Source organism: Zalophus californianus, chromosome 4 (assembly GCF_009762305.2).
Source record: "Zalophus californianus isolate mZalCal1 chromosome 4, mZalCal1.pri.v2, whole genome shotgun sequence".
NCBI classification, from domain to species: domain Eukaryota; kingdom Metazoa; phylum Chordata; class Mammalia; order Carnivora; family Otariidae; genus Zalophus; species Zalophus californianus.
The window spans coordinates 51,905,819-51,923,589 of NC_045598.1; the positions used below are offsets into that span (position 1 = coordinate 51,905,819).

Genomic DNA, 17,771 nt, shown 5'->3' on the forward strand with positions numbered 1-17,771 from the left:
TTGAAATTGATTCCAAACTTCTCTTATGACTCAAATTCTATTTGCTTTACTAAAAAGTAACAAACTTGACCCTATTATTTGGAAAGATTGGGAAGACAAGCTTTTGGGACTTTAAAGAAAAGCCTTGAATAAAGTCCTAATTATCAACTTCCCTTTTTCCTCTTTGTATATGAGAGGGAAGGGAATACCCTTAGAGTACTCACCCCAAAACTCATGGGGTATTATAGATAACAACTAGACCCTGTAGCACAGGGATATCCCCCTTGCCTCAGAGCCATTCCTACCACTGCCTTTTTGGATAAAGCCAATGAAGAAATAGTCAGGGGATCCCATCTTTGTGCCCCATTCACAAGAAGTCCTCCTTAATTCTCATTACACTCAACACTTCTTAGTCATTTCATCTCCTATGAAATCCTGTAACTGCTCCTCATATAATTCTCACTGTAGTAACTTTAATCTGGCTATTCTCCCCTTCTTCACTGACAAGACCCCTCATGACTACTGAACGCTGACAGATCACCTTCCGACTCCCGGTAACAATTTACAGGAAACTCCTCTACACAATACAGATTTTACATAGTTTACTGATGGTACTTATGTAAAGGATGAAAATGGTATACCACATACATACCACATGGTAAGTAATGTGCTGGTATGTTACTGCAACTCCTTTGAAGTCACCGAGGTAGCACCTTTCCCTCTGGCTACTTTGGCCTAACAGTCTGAGTTATACACCCTTACTCAAGCTTGTACCTTAGCCAAGGGTAGAACCACAGACATTTATACCAATAGCCAGTATGCCTTTAGGGTAGCTCAAGACTTTGGTATGTTATGGAAAAGTGAGGTTTCCTTACCCCCAGTGGGGATAAAATTAAAAATGGTTCCTATGTCTAGAATTTATTTGATGTCATACTTTTGCTGCCTACTCTGGCTGTTAAGGTCCCCAGCATTCTAAACTTGACTCCCTGGAGGCCAAAGGAAACCACCTTGCTGATATTTCTGCCAAAAATGCTGCTTTCAAGGTCAAAAAATTGACCAGAAACGTTCAACAATGGGCCCCAGAATAGGAGAAAAAATTGGAAATCTAATAATTGTTCATTTGATAAAAAGAAAAAACTGACTTGGACCAATTAACAATCTGGCTCTACCAGAAATTCTAAAATTCCCACTACTTACCACTGTACATGCACTAAACCATTGGTCTACTAACAAAATGATAGTGTTCATGAACCCATATTGGTGAGGAAATGTTAATGAGGTCACAAACAGTGCCCACCTCACTTGCCTCACCTGTCCAAAACACAATGCAGGGAAACCTGTCTGCACAGCTCTCCAACACTTAAATTACCTCAAAGGCCAGTTTTCACAAATGGATTTCATAGAGCTTCCCCATCTAATGGATTAAATATGCTTTAGTTTTGGTTTGTATGTTTCCTCACTGGACTAAAGTTTTCCTTTGTAGACTGGCCACTGCCTCTTCTGTGGCCAAAATTCTGTTAGAAAAAAATTATCCCTACCTGGGGAACCCCTTTGGAACTTCAGTGATTGGGGAACCCATTTTACCAGTTAGGTAAGTCCATGCTATTTGGCTAGTTTTACAACACTTTATTGTGCATACCATCATCAATCCTCAGGGTTAGTCGAACACACTACTGACACCATTAAGACTCAATTGACAAAATTTGTAAAGACCCTCCAAATATCTTGGCCTAAAGCAATGCCTTTTTTCTAAATATCAGACCGCTTCCCTTGCGAACTCATAGACTTTCACCCTTTGAGACAGTCACAGGACATCCAATGCACTTGGCTCCTGATCCCTTTGACTCACAGGATAAAAGGAGATTATACTTCAATATTATAAAGGCCGAACTGCTTCTATCAAAACTACCTATGCTTTGGTAGAGCAATTTTTTCACAGTGTACTCTCAGTAGACAAAAACTTTAAGCACCACATCTTGCAACTTGGAGATTTCATCTATTGGGGGAAAAAAAAAGACAAAAAAATACCTCCTGAAAGACTCTCTTCAACCTTGCTGGAAAGCCCCCTCTCAGGGACTTTTAGCCAACCGTTGTGTGCCAAACCTCAAGGAACGGACTCTTGGATTCATGTGACACATCTAAAGAAAGCCGTCAAACCCTGACCGGATTTGCAGACCATCTGGTCAGAAAGATTTCCTGGAATTGAGGCAGACAACATCTGATGACACAGACTTCCCAAGATGTCTGGACCAGGCCTGTTAGAAGGTTCAGGAATTACAGAAGTCTCTCTTTTTCATCTAGAGTATTAACTAACTCTGGATTCTTATCCAGAATTCATGGTTTCTGAATTTTCAACTTTACCATATTATTAACACACTTGGTTCCAACAGTTCTTTTGAGATAACAATACTTTTTAAAAGGTCTTTGAAGTTTTGCTGTTTTGCAAAAAGTTCACCAGCTATTGCTTCATGTTTATACCTACACTGTATCTTCTCAAATGCACAAGATAATTCTTTCAGTGCGCTCTTGCAGTAATCACCATTCTGCTTTCATGACCGCTTTAAGTAGGGACTTCCAGGAAGCATACAGGACTCTATTTGCCTCAGCAGGGGGAACTTTTCTTCCCTAAGTTGGAATAAGTGCCAGTCTTGTTAGTTGGCTACTTTCAGATCTAGGATCCTGGTTTAGAACTATCACACAATTTGGAATTGTCATGTTACTTTCAATTGTGTACTTGTTGCCTGTCAAATCTTTTTATTTTTATTTTTTTTAAAAGTCTCCCTATTTTTTTTTTCAAAGAGAATGAGAGATAGAGAGCACAAGAGGGAAGAGGGTCAGAGGTAGAAGCGGACTCCCTGCTGAGCAGGGAGCCTGATGCGGGACTCGATCCTGGGACTCCAGGATCATGACCTGAGCTGAAGGCAGTCGCTTAACCAACTGAGCCACCCAGGCGCCCTCCTGTCAAGTCTTTTTAAAAATGATGTACTCAGTAAGACGATCTCCAACGCTTACAATCTTGATAAATATGGACTATAGATGGGGAAATGCCTGAAAGTTCTCCCTGCTACGCCTCATTACTCAAATTTGACCTCAATAGGTTTCCAATTTGTACAATTTCCCTCCAAAGTGGGACATAACACCCAGGAAAGATCCTCCCTGGCACTAAGGGACAAAAGGTCACTGAATTAAGAAGAACCTGACTCTTAATCAGCGATGGTTTTGGAGAAAGATCTTGACCAAAAGGAGGAAATGTGAAAAATAATGAAGGGGAAACCTCATTAAAGTGGCGAAGAGATGATAGAAGGGGAGGCTAAAAGGGGATCTCATACCACTGAACGTCAATTATAGGAAGAACTATCAATTACAGACCCCAACAGAAGAGTTTCAATAGTTAAGAACCACTGATTACAGGTCCCAATAGGGAAAGATGTACACTGCACCTCCTACAAAATACAGACGACGCTTGCAACTCAGCCAAGGAGAAACCGTCCCCTTGAACCTGAATTGACTGTTCTCCCACGGACTTTGGGTCAAAATAATCCCTCCCAACTTCTTCCCTCTTCTCCATAAAATCATCCTCTCCTTTGTTGAACTTACCTACGGTTTAGCCATAGCTTACACGCAGCGAATTGAAATGCTTTGTTATTCCAGAATAAACCCATTTTTGCTAGTAAAATAACAGGATTTTATTTTTGAGGACAACATAATAACTACTCTCATTGTTCACAAAGGGACCCAAGAAACAGCAATGGGGTGGGGGAGGAGGGATACCTACGGCATTTCGACACTCAGGAACGCACCACCGCGGGATAAAAGGAACTGGGCCACCTCTTCCTGAAGCAGAGAACCTTCGGAGGGCGACGCCGGAGTCTGAAAAGCCCGGGCCTGAGGCTGCCAGACGCGGCGTCACACGCAAGGTGGCCCGCTGGAAACACCCTCCCCCCTCCAAGGGATCCGAGTGTAAGGGGGAGAGGAGAGGAGACGCTAATTAAGGACCTAGGACCTCATCCTCGTCCCTGCCAGCGCACCACAGGACCCTCTCTTCACTCTGGCCATTCCAGACCCCGACAGACGAGCGGCACAGCCGTATCTGTCCTCTCCTGATTCACCTCCCTAGATTTCTACCCGGACTGTTTGGGGAGGTGCTCTGAATCTTATTTCCGGTGGCGGAGAGGCGGAGTTGCCATGGTAATTAAAGGAAAGGCCGAGGTCGTTTGGGCTGCGGTGACAGGATCACGGAATCTGTGGAGAGAATTGGCTGCGCTTCCTCGCGTGTGAGCTGGAATTAGGTAGCAAACAGCTGGCTGTCTCTGTGTCTGCGCCGCGCCCTGCCTCGCTGTCCGGCTTCCTTCCCTCTCACCTGCTTCTTTTACTTCTCTTGCTATACCAACGCTGGGTCCGTGTGTACCTAAAGTGTACATACAACCGCAGCTGCGTCCTAGAGAAATGCAAAAACAGAGAGAGGTTGCCCGAGATCAGCTGTGAACGTATTTCAGCGTGTAGGACCAGGGACTGGGCGGCTCTGTTTCCCTTGGCCCTTCAGTAAGCCTTAGGCGCTTGTTAACAGTTTATTTTTCTTGATAGTGTGGCGGGTTATTTATGGAGCCGTTTGCTGCAGTGTGCTCTCTAGGCCCCTGTCTTGGTCTCGGGCTGGAGTTTTAAATGAAGGCGGCTTCCAAGCCTGAGGGGTGCAGTTATATATTTATTTAAGCTTCCGTTTAGTCTCTCGTCACAAAAAGGGAAAGAATAGAATTCTGGAACATTTCTACTGTGGGATTTACACGTGAGGTAGACACCTTATTTGGAAAGAGTATTCGAGGACGATCCCACCCCCCCAAATACTTAAATTTAAAAATTGCTTGCTGCAAAATGAACATTCATTCTTCCTTTCTTATCGGAACAGTTTTCCTCCCCACATTTGTGAGGAGATGCGTGCACGCATATGTGTTTAAAACTGATGCTTAATTATAGTGATATCAATTTGCAGTAACCAGACTGTGACACCACATCCCTATGGGGTCTTTCTAAATCTGGTGTAATATGAAAGTGTCAGACAGGCAGTCTGTGTATTATAAATAGGGTACTTCATCCATGGTAAGTGATTATTATCTTTCTTTCCCAAGTGTAAAAGACCTATATAATTCAAGAAGGTGCAAGTGATTTAGGCCTCCTGAGTAAGAATCCAATGAGTCCTGAAGGGGACCCTACCTGTGTCGTCTTATTGTTGAACTTGAAATATTCAATTTATTAGGTTGGAATGTATTTTTAGAAGTCAAAGCTGGGTAAAATAATGTGGGAAGCTGTTAGACCACCAGCACAATTTAGTGCCTCATAGTAACTGTTGAAGCCTTCATTCACATTAGTAAAGAAGAAACTGTTATCAAAATTTACTGCCTCTTGTTACTGCTAGCTGGGTGACATCTCTGTCCCTCAATTTCCTTATCTGTAAAAGGGACAAAAAATACCTGACCACTGTAATAAGGATAAATTAAGATGTACAATAGTTCTTTAAGGCTTATGAGCTGAGGTACTATATAACCTCACAACATTATTAGTAATGAATGCAGTAAAATCTCACAATAATGCTTTAAATAGGATCCAAAAGATTCAGTCATTCAAAATGTTGGCCAGCATTATTGAGATGTTGGTGAAGTGACCTTGTTGCTCCTGCTGAGGTGATGGATGCCAACTGCCAGTCACATTACATCCAAATTCTCATTGTTGTGGAGTTTCACTCTTTCAAAGTTTATTTAGCACTTATTACGTGCACTGTTCTGTATGCTTCACGTGTATTAACATATTTAATCCTCATGACAACCCTATGAAGACTTAACTTACTGTCCTCTTTTTTAAAAAGATTTTATTTGAGAGAGCGAGCACAGGAGAGAGAGCATGAGCACAAGTGGGGGGGGAAGGGCAGAGGGAGAGGCAGACTCCCCGCTGAGCAGGGGGGGTCAATGTGGGACTGTATCTCAGGACCCTGGGATCATGACCTGAGCTGAAGGTAGACATCTCATCGACTGAGCCACCCAGGCGCCCCAACTTACTGTCCTCTTATTTTGAGAGTATTGTTGTGTGCTTTTCCTTTCCTCTATGATACTTACTTTGTTTTTATATTACATCTTTGCTTTGGCTTTATTCTTTTGGCTTTCTCATATATATGTATTTTCTATATAGGTTTTGTCTCATATAGTTGATTTCGAAATATGCACACACATATATATATGTGTATATATATACTGCCAAAGGCTTATTCTAATTTAGCATATAATAATACCACCATATGCATATTATATTTGTCTTTTTTCCCCATATATGAAAACTGTAATGCTTTGATTCCTCTTCCCCCCATTTGAAAGGCAAGGTGACATTTGCATTTTAGGGGATTAACACTGACTAAAATTTTTAAATTATTTTCTAATAGAATGGCCATCAGTCCAGGAAAAGATGCAACTTTCTCCAGTCAGAAGTCAGCGCTTTCAGAGAGTCCTCGAACAAAGACATTTCCACTAACTGAAGAAGAGATATTTTATATGAATTGTAGAGCTGCCTACTTAACTGTTTTTAAAAGCAGCTTAGAAAACATTATTTCTAAAGAACAACTTTACTTGGGTAAATTTTTCTTTAAAATATATGTATTTTGCCTTATTTGTTCAAAGTTAATAGATCAGAAAGACAGGAATAAGAATTGCATTGTTGAATCATCCCAGTTTCTTAGGGAAGCTTGAGCAATGGAACTACATTATGCTATTGTGCCATTTTATATATTTATATATTCTAGTAGCTTCAAAATAAAACATCAGTGTTTATACAGACTAGATTAGTATTCTTAAAGCTTCCATCAATTACTTGCTTAGAAATATTTTTTTAAAAATTCTTACTTGGTACTTTAAGATTTATATAAGATTCTATATAGGTATATATATATTTATTTATATAAGATTTATAAGATTCTATAGTAATAGAATTTAAAACACTTGACATCTGAATCACTAGCCTGAATTTGACCTACAATGGGGAAAATGTAAAGAATATATAAAAACAGGTTGAATGATTGTAAAAGAGAAATATTAGGAGATAAGTAAAATTTTAGAAGTGCTGTTTTTGTTTTTTTGTTTGTTTTTGGTGGGGGGAGGAGTTGGTCTTTATTTTTTTTTTAAAGATTTTATTTATTTATTTGACAGAGACACACACAGCGAGAGAGGGAATACAAGCAGGGGGAGTGGGAGAGGGAGAAGCAGGCCTCCTGCTGAGCAGGGAGCCCGATGCGGGGCTCGATCCCAGGACTCTGGGATCATGACCTGAGCCGAAGGCAGACACTTAATGACTGAGCCACCCAGGCGCCCCAAGTTGGTCTTTTTTTTGCTTCTCTCCATTGTCATATCTAAAATTTCTCTGGTTGTAAATATCCCTCAAACCAGTGAATTTTGTCCTTACCGGGTATATCAAATGACTTGGAGGTCTTTACTCTTGAAAAAGTGGTAAACAATACCAGATAACACTGAATACTCATGTCAATTTCATCAAGGCTAATAACTTTATAAATAGAGAAACTGAGTTATTTTGCCAACTTTGGAAGCCGTTTCCTTAAAGAAAAATTCTGACATATTTTTGAAATAACGTCTTGGGTCTGTATCCAATAAGATCTCTATTTGAGGAAATCCATATTTGAAATATGAAAATTGAAAAGATTAAAATATTTTATTATAAACTATACAAAGATTAAATTTATATTTTATTATAAACTGTCATTTTAGTTTTTATTCTTTTGAAAGTAGTCTGAGATCATGAATCTCCTGTTTAAAAGTTTAACCTGTATTTCGTTATTATGGCATTTAGTTTGTGAATCAGTAAGTATATATTACTAAGGTGCTACCAGTCTTAGAGAATTATCTGGATAATTCAGTGTTTGTCTCTTCAGTGTTTTGGTTTTATGGTGGAATTCTTTTTGTAACATTATAATGATTGAGTTCAGATAATCTAGATTTTTAAAAAGTAGGGTAAACCAGGGCGCCTGGGTGGCTCAGTTGGTTAAGCGACTGCCTTCGGCTCAGGTCGTGATCCTGGAGTCCCGGGATCGAGTCCCGCTTTGGGCTTCCTGCTCAGCAGGGAGTCTGCTTCTCCCTCTGACCCTCTTCCCTCTTGTGCTTTCTATCTCTCATTCTCTCTCTCTCTCAAATAAATAAATAAAATCTTTAAAAAAAAAGTAGGATAAACCAGTGAAATCTTTCTTATTACTATATCTTTCATCTATATCTTTTCGCCATTTATGCATATAACATGTGCTTTGACATTCTATTTCAAAGAGTAAGATTATCAGAAGAGTAACATTATCAGAGTTTTAGAGTTCCTTTTTTTTCCAACTTATAAATAATACAGGTATTATAGACTCACGTCAAAGCTTAAAGTAAACCCTGGCAAAAGATCAGTATTTTCTTGTAAACCTTTAAACATTTACAGTTACAAGTTTTTACTGTTATTAGACATAATAATGGACTCCCAACTAATTCTAAAATTAGAAATTTAGTTAGATTAGTAATTACTAAGTTATACCTATTTCTTAGATATGAGAATGTGTTTACTGAGTACATGTTTAGGCATAATTTTATTCTAAGAAAGTTGTTTTGTAATTAATAGTTCATTAAAAAAGGTATTTTCTTTGTTTTTTTAGAGGGGGGAGGGGCAGAGGGAAAGGGAGAGAATCTTAAGCAGGCTCCATGCCTACTGCAGAGCCCAGTGTGGGGCTTGATCTCAAAACTCTGAGGTCATGACCTGAGCTGAAATCAATAATTGGAGCTTAACCCACTGAGCCACCCAGGTGCCCCAAAAACCATTTTGTTATTGAAGACAGCCCCAAGTGTATGCTGACCTGCCACTTGGGAAAGAGTTACACATTCATTTTCCCAAAGCTGTACAGAAAATAGCATTTTCCTTTTTTTTAAAGATTTCTTTATTTATTTTAGAGAGCAAGACAGAGCGCACAAGTGGGGGTGGGGCAGAAGGAAAGAATCTTCATGCAGACTCCCTGATGAGTACAGAGCCGACATGGGGCTCCATCCCACAACCCATGAGATCATGACCGGAGCTGAAACCAAGAGTCAGAGGCTTAACTGACTGAGCCACCCAGGCGCCCCTCTTTCTTTCTTTTTTTTTTTTTTTGAGTACTTTCCACCCCTAACGTGGGGCTTGAACTCGTGACCCCCAGATCAAGAGTCACATGCTCCACCCACTGAGCCAGCCAGGCACCCCAGCATTTTCTTTCACATGGACTTTTGACTTCAAATCACAACTTCATTTAGTTCCTACTTGTATTCTTACCTTTTAAAAGGTGGCTGGTGATGGAATCCTAAAACACATGTATCTTTTCCCTGATTCTCTTAATAGATGAATTATGGAATTGTCCATTTTTATGCTAGGCAAAATACTTATCTTTTGTTCATTCCTAGGGCAACATGGTAATCAGGGCTTTTGTCTACATCCAAAATTAGCCTTTGGGAGTAAAAAAAAAATTACATTGTCTCCATTGCTACAAACTTCCATAAAGGCTTTCTAGGTGCAACTTTTGTTAGCTCTACAAGTCACCTCTATATCATCGTCTTGTTTCCTTTTCTCTGCCAAAGTTTAAGTTATCTAGGTATGCTGCACTGTCATAATCTGGAGGATGGGAACATTTCTCTTATGTGGACTTCTAATATGTTACTAACTTTATATCGTGACCATAGGTAGCAATTTTACACTTAAGGTGTGAACTTCCTATTTAGATTATAAAATTTAGGAACCAAGGAGTTTGAATCTCTGAAAAAAAACAAACCACCATGTATTATGCTTATACACAATGAATGTTCAATATAATGGACTCACAAATGTCTGTATTTATTATCCTGCTCTAGTTTCTATTTCCTTGAGGATATTTTTAAAAATTGTTTTATATATATTAGTCCTTATTCATTATATTGTGGACTATCCAGATTATCATTTTTTAGTGCTAATTGACAATGCCCAGATCTTGTGAAATCTCACCTAAGATAGTTACAAATACCCAATATAAGGTTTTATAGTAGAAGTTGGTAGCACAAAGGACAGTTATACCTTTAAAATTTTATTAGTTCTATCTACAGTGCTTAGGAATCTTATCACTGGTTCATTTTAGATAGTATTAAGTCTTAATTTGTAGAGATTTGTTTAAGTTCAAATTACCAGTTTACTTCTTTTAAAAAGTACAAAATATAATTGTTTAAAACCATTATATTTTAGTGTGTATGATATACACAAAATACAAAGCCTTTCTCACATTGTAATTTGTTGCCTCTCATAGAAAATAAGGACATGCCTTTTAAAACAAGAATGTCTCATGAATAACTGGTTATAGGACTATTTTTAAAGATTCTGGTTAAAAATTAAGAGTAATTCAACCATTGCATCTCCATAATAGTCTTCTCTCAAACTATGTTGAGATTCTTGATTTTTAGCAAGGCTATAACTGCAAATAGATAAATTTTGTGCACATATTTGATATTTGTGACATGATTACTATTCTTGAATTAATGATTAGTATTCATGATTAATATATAACAATGATGAAGATTTTAGATATCATGCCTTATTGACAATAATTTTCTTAGATTAATGATTTCCTCATTTCATTATTTGTTGGGCCAGAATACTTTTTGTGGTTATTCTTAAGTCCTCAAAACAATTAAGTGGATGGTTGTTTTTAATCTTTTTTTTTTCCAGGCACTTTTACAAAGTAAATCATATGTTATCAGTTAAACAATGTAGGTTGAGAACCAACTGTCAGAATAGGAAAAATATTTAATTCTGGCATTAATAGATCAAGAATCTGTAGCTGGTAACACATATATTTTTTCATTTTTGAAAGTCGGGCATACATTGATATCACTAGATTATCAACCCCAAAGGTGTGTGTGTACTTTTGTGTAATATTGTAATGTATAATGATTGAAAGAAAAAATACCCTTAGATACCAATTCCAAATGTTACTCTAACAAATAACACTTGTTTTATTGGGCAGCTCTACAGCATGCAGGAAGAAATCCATCCCAAAAGACCATTAATAAGTATTGGACTCCTCAAACTGCCAAACTGAATTTTGATGATTTTTGCATAATTTTAAGAAAGGAGAAACCTACTTCAAAAGCAGAACTACTAAAATCATTTAAGCAATTAGATGTAAATGATGATGGCTCTATTTTACACACTGACCTTTATAAACTTCTAACAAAGGTAAGATTTGTGAAATAGTTTATAATATACATTGCTAATAAAACCTTTGGTATTCTAGCTTTGGCTACTAAGGCCACATTAAAAATAACTATTTCATTGGCAGGTGAAATGAATCACATATATGTTGTTTATAAAGTACTTAAGGATCCTTCTGGATGAAAGGTGCTCTGTAAATAAAACATAAAGTATAAAATTGAACCCATGTTGCAATCCCCTTGTGTTCCTTTGCAGTTATTTGCTGCCCAGAACTTTTTGTAATTCAGGAATAGATTCATATGTGATAAGTAAAAGGGAAACATAGTATAAGTGGGATTGGGAATCCATTCTGATTCTTGGTATACTGTGAGAAATTATAATTACTGTAAATTTAGTAGGAGCATTATTACTGGATTGATGATATATATTGTTGAAATTTAATAAACTGAAGTTCATACTTTTACAAAATTTAATAAAATTGTGAAATTTTATAGGTTTTATTCTTGCTTGACACAATACTCATTCTAAGATTTATAACCATATATTCAAACTGACTTGTAGAAAAGATTAAAGTGAATTTCCACTCTCCCCCTTCCCTGCATAACAAAGTGATAGTCATGTTGCTTTAAAATAAATCTTGTTTTAGGGCGCCTGGGTGGCTCAGTCGTTAAGCTCAGGTCATGATCCCAGAGTCCTGGGATTGAGCCCTACATCGGGCTCCCTGCTCAGCGGGAGGCCTGCTTCTCCCTCTCCCACTCCCCCTGCTTGTGTTCCCTCTCTCGCTGTATCTCTCTCTGTCAAATAAATAAATAAAATCTTAAAAAAAAAATCTTGTTTTTTTCAGAGAGGTGAGAAGATGACTCGAGAAGAAGTAAATGCTGTAATAAGTTTGGCAGATGTAAATGCTGATGGCAAATTTGACTACATCAAGGTACATAAGATGATATTAATGTAAATTTGTATACTGTGTAAGAGAAGAATTTTTAAAAGAGCATATCTTTTTAATATTGGCAGTGATATACTTAATATGTTGTGTACAAATCGTACTTGAAATTTAATCTGAAGAGTATTGTAATCTGATGACTACATTAGAAATAATAAAGGTAAAATACGTGCGTGTGCTCACACACACAGACACAAACATAGAAACTCTCCTCAGGAATATACCTTTTCTGGGATGGAAGAATCATAAAAATTATTTAGAACAAACTCAAGCCTACACGTCTTATAAAAAAATAATAGATCACCTCTCTTTGTGTAACATTTTGTTTTCGCTCAGAGTATGACCTCCTCATTGAATCATGGCTGCATTTCATTAGGTCACTTGAGGGTGGTCAATCTGATTTCAAGAAAATAAAATGAGTAACCTAGTTCAATAGGAAATATATACCATCTATCAGTCTATCCCTTGCCTACTAATGTGCATTTGCCTCCTCCCAAATGTATGATTGAATGTCTTACCCATTGGACTATTTTTTTTATTTCCTATAGTTTTGTAAATTATATATGACAACCATTGAGCAATGTCTCAAAACTACTGTAGAAAAACTGGAGGTTGACAGTAAACTGAGGCATCAACAGTTTGGAAGCCACACTGAAGGATCCCCTGAAAGGGACCCATCACCAGTACCAAAACCATCACCTAGAATCATAAGAAAAACTGATCAGGAAACATTCTCAAATAAAGGTATTTACTTTTGACACTAAAGATTTCTTGATCAAGAATGAAGGGTCATATTCAGATAAATTTTTCTTCTGTCTTAGCTTATCAATGATAAATGAGAATCCAACTTTTGTTAGCTACTGTTTCTAGACTCTCAGCTGTAAAAATCTATTGAAGTAAAAATTTTGTTATGGAACTTGACCTGGCTATGCTCATTATATTTTGTTAAAACTAAAATTTCGGGGTAAAGACTGACATGGGCTACTAGCCCATATATTAGGGACTATTAAAGCCTGATAATATGAAACTTCTGACTTTATTTCAATAGGAAGAACAAAAAGAAAGAAATTAATACACATGCCTTTTATACTACACTGTATTTAGAAACAGACTTAGTATTTACAACTTGTCATAATGTGAGACCAAATAACTATTACTTGTTACAGGTGATACCAGGAGTTCTTTACTGGCAACAACTCGAAAATTCAAAACATCTGTTTCTTTCACAATTACCATGGGTGCTAATAGTAACCAAAACTCAAAGTTAACTGAGCCAAACTCAATAAAGGTATTGTATTTTATATTACTTATTTATTTTTTAAGATTTTATTTATTTATTTGAGAGAGAGCATGAACGAGGGGTAGGGGCAGAGGGACAAGCCGACTCACTGCCAAGTGGAGAGCCTTATGACGTGGGGCTGGATCCCAGGACCCTGAGATCATGACCTGAGCCGAAGTCAGACACTTAGCCAACTAAGCCACCCAGGTGCCCCAAAGGTATAGTATTTTAATTTAATAGATAAGACTTTTTCTGAAAAATATTTGACATTAAGTTTATAAATAACTATTCGTTGTCTACAGAGAACCAGTAAAGTTTGTGAAGTAATTTTCTGATATTTTTCTTTGTATTACAGCATTTCAGTTTTAATAATTTTAAACTAAAAATGATGGATAAGAATAGTATTAAAAAGTCTTTAGTTTGAAAGTGATGACTTTTCAGTTTTTGAACTTGAAGAATTGATTATCTGAATATGTACTTTGCAAGCAATTTTTAAATTTTGTTTAACAAATATTTTCCATAGGTATTTCTTATAAATAAATCATTCATTCAATATCAGTTCCTATGAGAGAAAGACAATAAAGTCACTTTGCTAAGTCAATATTTGTGGAGTGTTAATATTGATCTTCTTCCTTTGTTTTCCCTTTTTAGACTCAACCTTTACTAGTTTTCTTTCAACAGAAAATAATAGCTACAGAAATATAAAACATTAACTGGAAACTGCTAGGATACATTAAAAATGTGTACCTAGAGACCTCTGTAAAAGGGGGAAAAATGGTTATGACCACATACTGTAACTGCTGTTAGAAAACTGAACTGATTGTTCTCAAGGGCTACATTTTTGTTTCAAATAACAACTCTGTATTTGTTATTGAACTCTGAAGTCCCTTATATCTTTAAATTGCTAGAGAGTGACATTTGTTCTATATTAAAATTTTAAAACATTATCTCCAAGGAATTTTGTTCAGACTGTTTAGGAATCTCTACACCCTAAGCAATTTGGTGTGCATGTCCAACATGTTCACACACAATATTTAGTGCTCCACCAATATTATTTTCCACCAATGGAAGATTCCTGTATTTTGCAACTAAATTAAGTGTTCATAAAATTAACTTATTAAATAATTGTGGTTTATCTAACTCAAAACTATAAATTAATAATTTTAGCCAGTATAGAGAAATATTAATCTGGATTATATTAAAACCATAATAAAACTTTTTCTCAGTGTCATGCTCCTGTTAATTGGGCCTTTACCAATATAATTTTTTTTAACCAATACAATTTCTTAATGTAGTTCAACTCAAAAAATATTTATTAAAAAGGTAATATATGCCAGCTATTTTGCTTAGTATAAAATATGGGTATTATATTAAAAAATAAAAAAATGTACTTGATTATTAATATACCAAGGTAGTACAGCATAGTATTTCGTTTATTCACTCATTTATTCAACAAATATTTATTGAGTGGTAACTCTGTGTCAAGTACTGGTTTAGATACTGATTAAGAGCTTTGAATAGAGGGCGCCTGGGTAGTTCAGTCATTAAGCATCTGCCTGCAGCTCGGGCCATGATTCCAAGGTCCTGGGATTGAGTCCCACATCGGGCTCCCTGCTTAGCAGGGGGCCTGCTTCTCCCTCTCCCACTCCCCCTGCTTGTGTTCTCGCTATCTCTTCTCTGTGTCAAATAAATAAATAAAATCTAAAAAAAAAAAAAAGCTTTGAATAGAGATAGGTCTATCCTTGAATTTTATTTTATTTTTTATTTTTTTTATTTATTTTTTTTAAAGATTTTATTTATTTATTTGAGAGACAGTGAGAGAGAAAGAGCACATGAGAGGGGGGGAGGGTCAGAGGGAGAAGCAGACTCCCCGCCGAGCAGGGAGCCCGATGCGGGACTCGATCCCGGGACTCCAGGATCATGACCTGAGCTGAAGGCAGTCGATTAACCAACTGAGCCACCCAGGCGCCCCTATCCTTGAATTTTAGCTTTGTCACTGGTAAGTTAGCAGTTCTTCTGAGTCTCAGTTTCCTTATCTATAAATTTAAAATAATTATATTTAGTGTGTTTTTGAAAGATTTAAATCATCTCACATGTATTAAACATTTAGCACAGTGCCAGGAACATAGTAATCACTTTAACAAATAATACTATTATTAATATTATAGAACTAAGAAATAACTGTAGGTATTTATTTGGGAATAACATGATGAAAGTATAGTTTTAAGAACTTATGCTACTGGGGCACCTGGGTGGCTCAGTTGGTTAAGCGTTTGCCTTTGACTCAGGTCATGATTCTGGGGTCCTGGGATCGAGCCCTGTGTCAGGCTCTCTGCTTAGCAGGGGAGTCTGCTTCTCCCTCTCCCTCTGCCCCTGCTCATGTGTGCTCTCTCTCAAATAAGTAAATTAAATCTTAAAAAAAAAAAGAAAGAAAAGAAAAAGAACTTATGCTACTGTTGTATGTTGTGTATGGAGACCTCAATTTAGGGAAACTATCTGAAAGGCTGATAGAGATAGCCAGATATAAAGTGATGACAGCTAGGCCTAGGTTAGTACCTAAACATAATAAGGAAGGGACAGATCTAACAGACAATGCCACAGTTAGTCTATAGGCCATAGTGACTGTGTAACAAAAGACAACTTTTTGCATCTTTGACATCAAGAGCAGGGAATGGTGCTGATGACAAGTAGGAAGTAAGTAAAAGATAATAGAAAAATTTAATGATTAAAAGCAGATGGCAGAGGCGCCTGGGTGTCTCAGTCGGTTAAGCGTCTGCCTTCGGTTCAAGTCATAATCTCAGGGTCCTGGGATCAATCCCTGAGTCAGGCTCCCTGCTCATCAGGGATTCTGCTTCACCCTCTCCCTCTGTCTCTGCCCCTGACTCTCTCTCAAATAAATAAATAAAAATCTTTAAAAAAAAAAAGATGGCATACTGTCAACTTTTAAAATCTGTGACTTTCTTATAAAATTAATGTGTTTTGGAAATACTTTGTAGTCTTCATATTATTTACCTGACTTTTTATTTTTTAAAGATTTTATTTATTTATTTGACACAGAGAGAGAGAGAGAGAGCACAGGCGGAGGGAAAGGAGAGGGAGAAGCAGGTGGGGCTCGATCCCAGGACTCTGAGATCATGCCCTGACCCTGAGGCAGATTCTTAACCGACTGAGCCACCCACATGCCCCTTACCTGACTTTTTATATCCTATTTCTGATCTTGATCTGCCCACTATTGTTTACTCTCTGATATTTCTTAGATGAGCTGAAATGATTTTTCTAAAAAAAAAAAATCTGTGAATTTTAAAGATTCTCTTATTCAGCAGGATTCAGTTGTTTGCATTTTACTTTGAATTTTTAAAATAAATTTCATAAGTTTTATAAATACTCTGAGAAGTACTTGTTATAAATACAGTTATTGTGTGATTTATTTTTTTAGTTAAATTTTTATTTTTATTTTTCAATTTAAATTCAATTAATTAACATATAGGGTATTATTAGTTTCAGAGGTAGAGTTCAGTGATTCATCAGTTATTTATATAACACCCAGTTCTCATTACATCCCATGCCCTCCTTAATGTCTGTCACCCAGTTACCCCATCCCCCGACCCCATCCCCTGCCCCAGCAATCCTCAATTTGTTTCCTATGATTAAGGATCTCTTATGGTTTGTCTCCCTCTCTGATTTCATCTTGTTTTATTTTTCCCTCCCTTCCCCTATGCTTCTCTGTTTTGTTTCTTAAATTCCACATATGAGTGAAATTCTATAATTGTCTTTCTCTGATTGACTTATTTTGCTTAGCATAAGGTTGATTTGTTTTAACTGAGATTGATAGAATAAGTTGCTAGAAGAACTGTTAAATTAATTTTCTTCAAATACTTTAAATCTATTTTAAACAAGTTTTGTATCTCAATTTCATGTGGAGTAGAGAAATATGGAATTGGGACAGAGAAAGTTCTCTTCAGAAGTTAGAAAATTGTTGAAATGGGGTATGCGTAAATCAGACTTTAAACTACAAATTCACACAATTGGAAAAGGACATGAATTACAGGAGGAAAATAAGACCCTTTCTATAGATCACATGTAGGTACTTTATCACTATTTGTTTTTAATCCTGAATCCTGTTTGCTTAGGTTTTGTAATGTGCAAGGAATGTTAGGAATTTTTCTTTGAGATAATAGCTTTGATTGCCAGTCATGACTAGAATTTGAGAAAGCCCAAACCATGAGTTGTAAACTCTAGAGATGCAATACTTCCCATATTCAGACTCCTAGAATGTGTTTTATAAAATGTGTATATGTATTGTATAAAACATAAATGTTATATAACATATGCATATGTTGGGTATAGTTG

General features: G+C 36.8%; 2 protein-coding genes across 5 annotated transcripts in view; one reads left to right on the forward strand and one right to left on the reverse strand.

The window, feature by feature from the left end:
* Window positions 1–4,030, reverse strand: part of LOC113927521 (integrin subunit beta 3 binding protein) — a 67,136-nt gene extending 63,106 nt beyond the window's left edge. Inside the window, exon 1 of one of the 3 annotated variants that reach the window (XM_027603415.2) lies at window positions 3,755–4,030. In XM_027603415.2, the coding sequence (XP_027459216.1) occupies window positions 3,755–3,759 (5 nt within the window). In that variant the 5' untranslated portion in view covers window positions 3,760–4,030. The remainder of the gene's footprint in view (window positions 1–3,754) is intronic. The other 2 variants (XM_027603407.2, XM_027603425.2) reach the window with 2 other exon arrangements.
* A 19-nt stretch (window positions 4,031–4,049) lies between these two features.
* Window positions 4,050–17,771, forward strand: part of EFCAB7 (EF-hand calcium binding domain 7) — a 44,185-nt gene continuing 30,463 nt past the window's right edge. The window contains exons 1-6 of one of the 2 annotated variants that reach the window (XM_027603353.2): window positions 4,050–4,253; window positions 6,404–6,591; window positions 11,012–11,223; window positions 12,044–12,130; window positions 12,691–12,886; window positions 13,309–13,430. In XM_027603353.2, coding sequence (XP_027459154.2) covers window positions 4,165–4,253; window positions 6,404–6,591; window positions 11,012–11,223; window positions 12,044–12,130; window positions 12,691–12,886; window positions 13,309–13,430 — 894 coding nt within the window. In that variant the 5' untranslated portion in view covers window positions 4,050–4,164. Of the gene's footprint in view, window positions 4,269–6,403; window positions 6,592–11,011; window positions 11,224–12,043; window positions 12,131–12,690; window positions 12,887–13,308; window positions 13,431–17,771 lie in introns of both variants that reach the window. The other variant, XM_027603360.2, reaches the window with a different exon arrangement.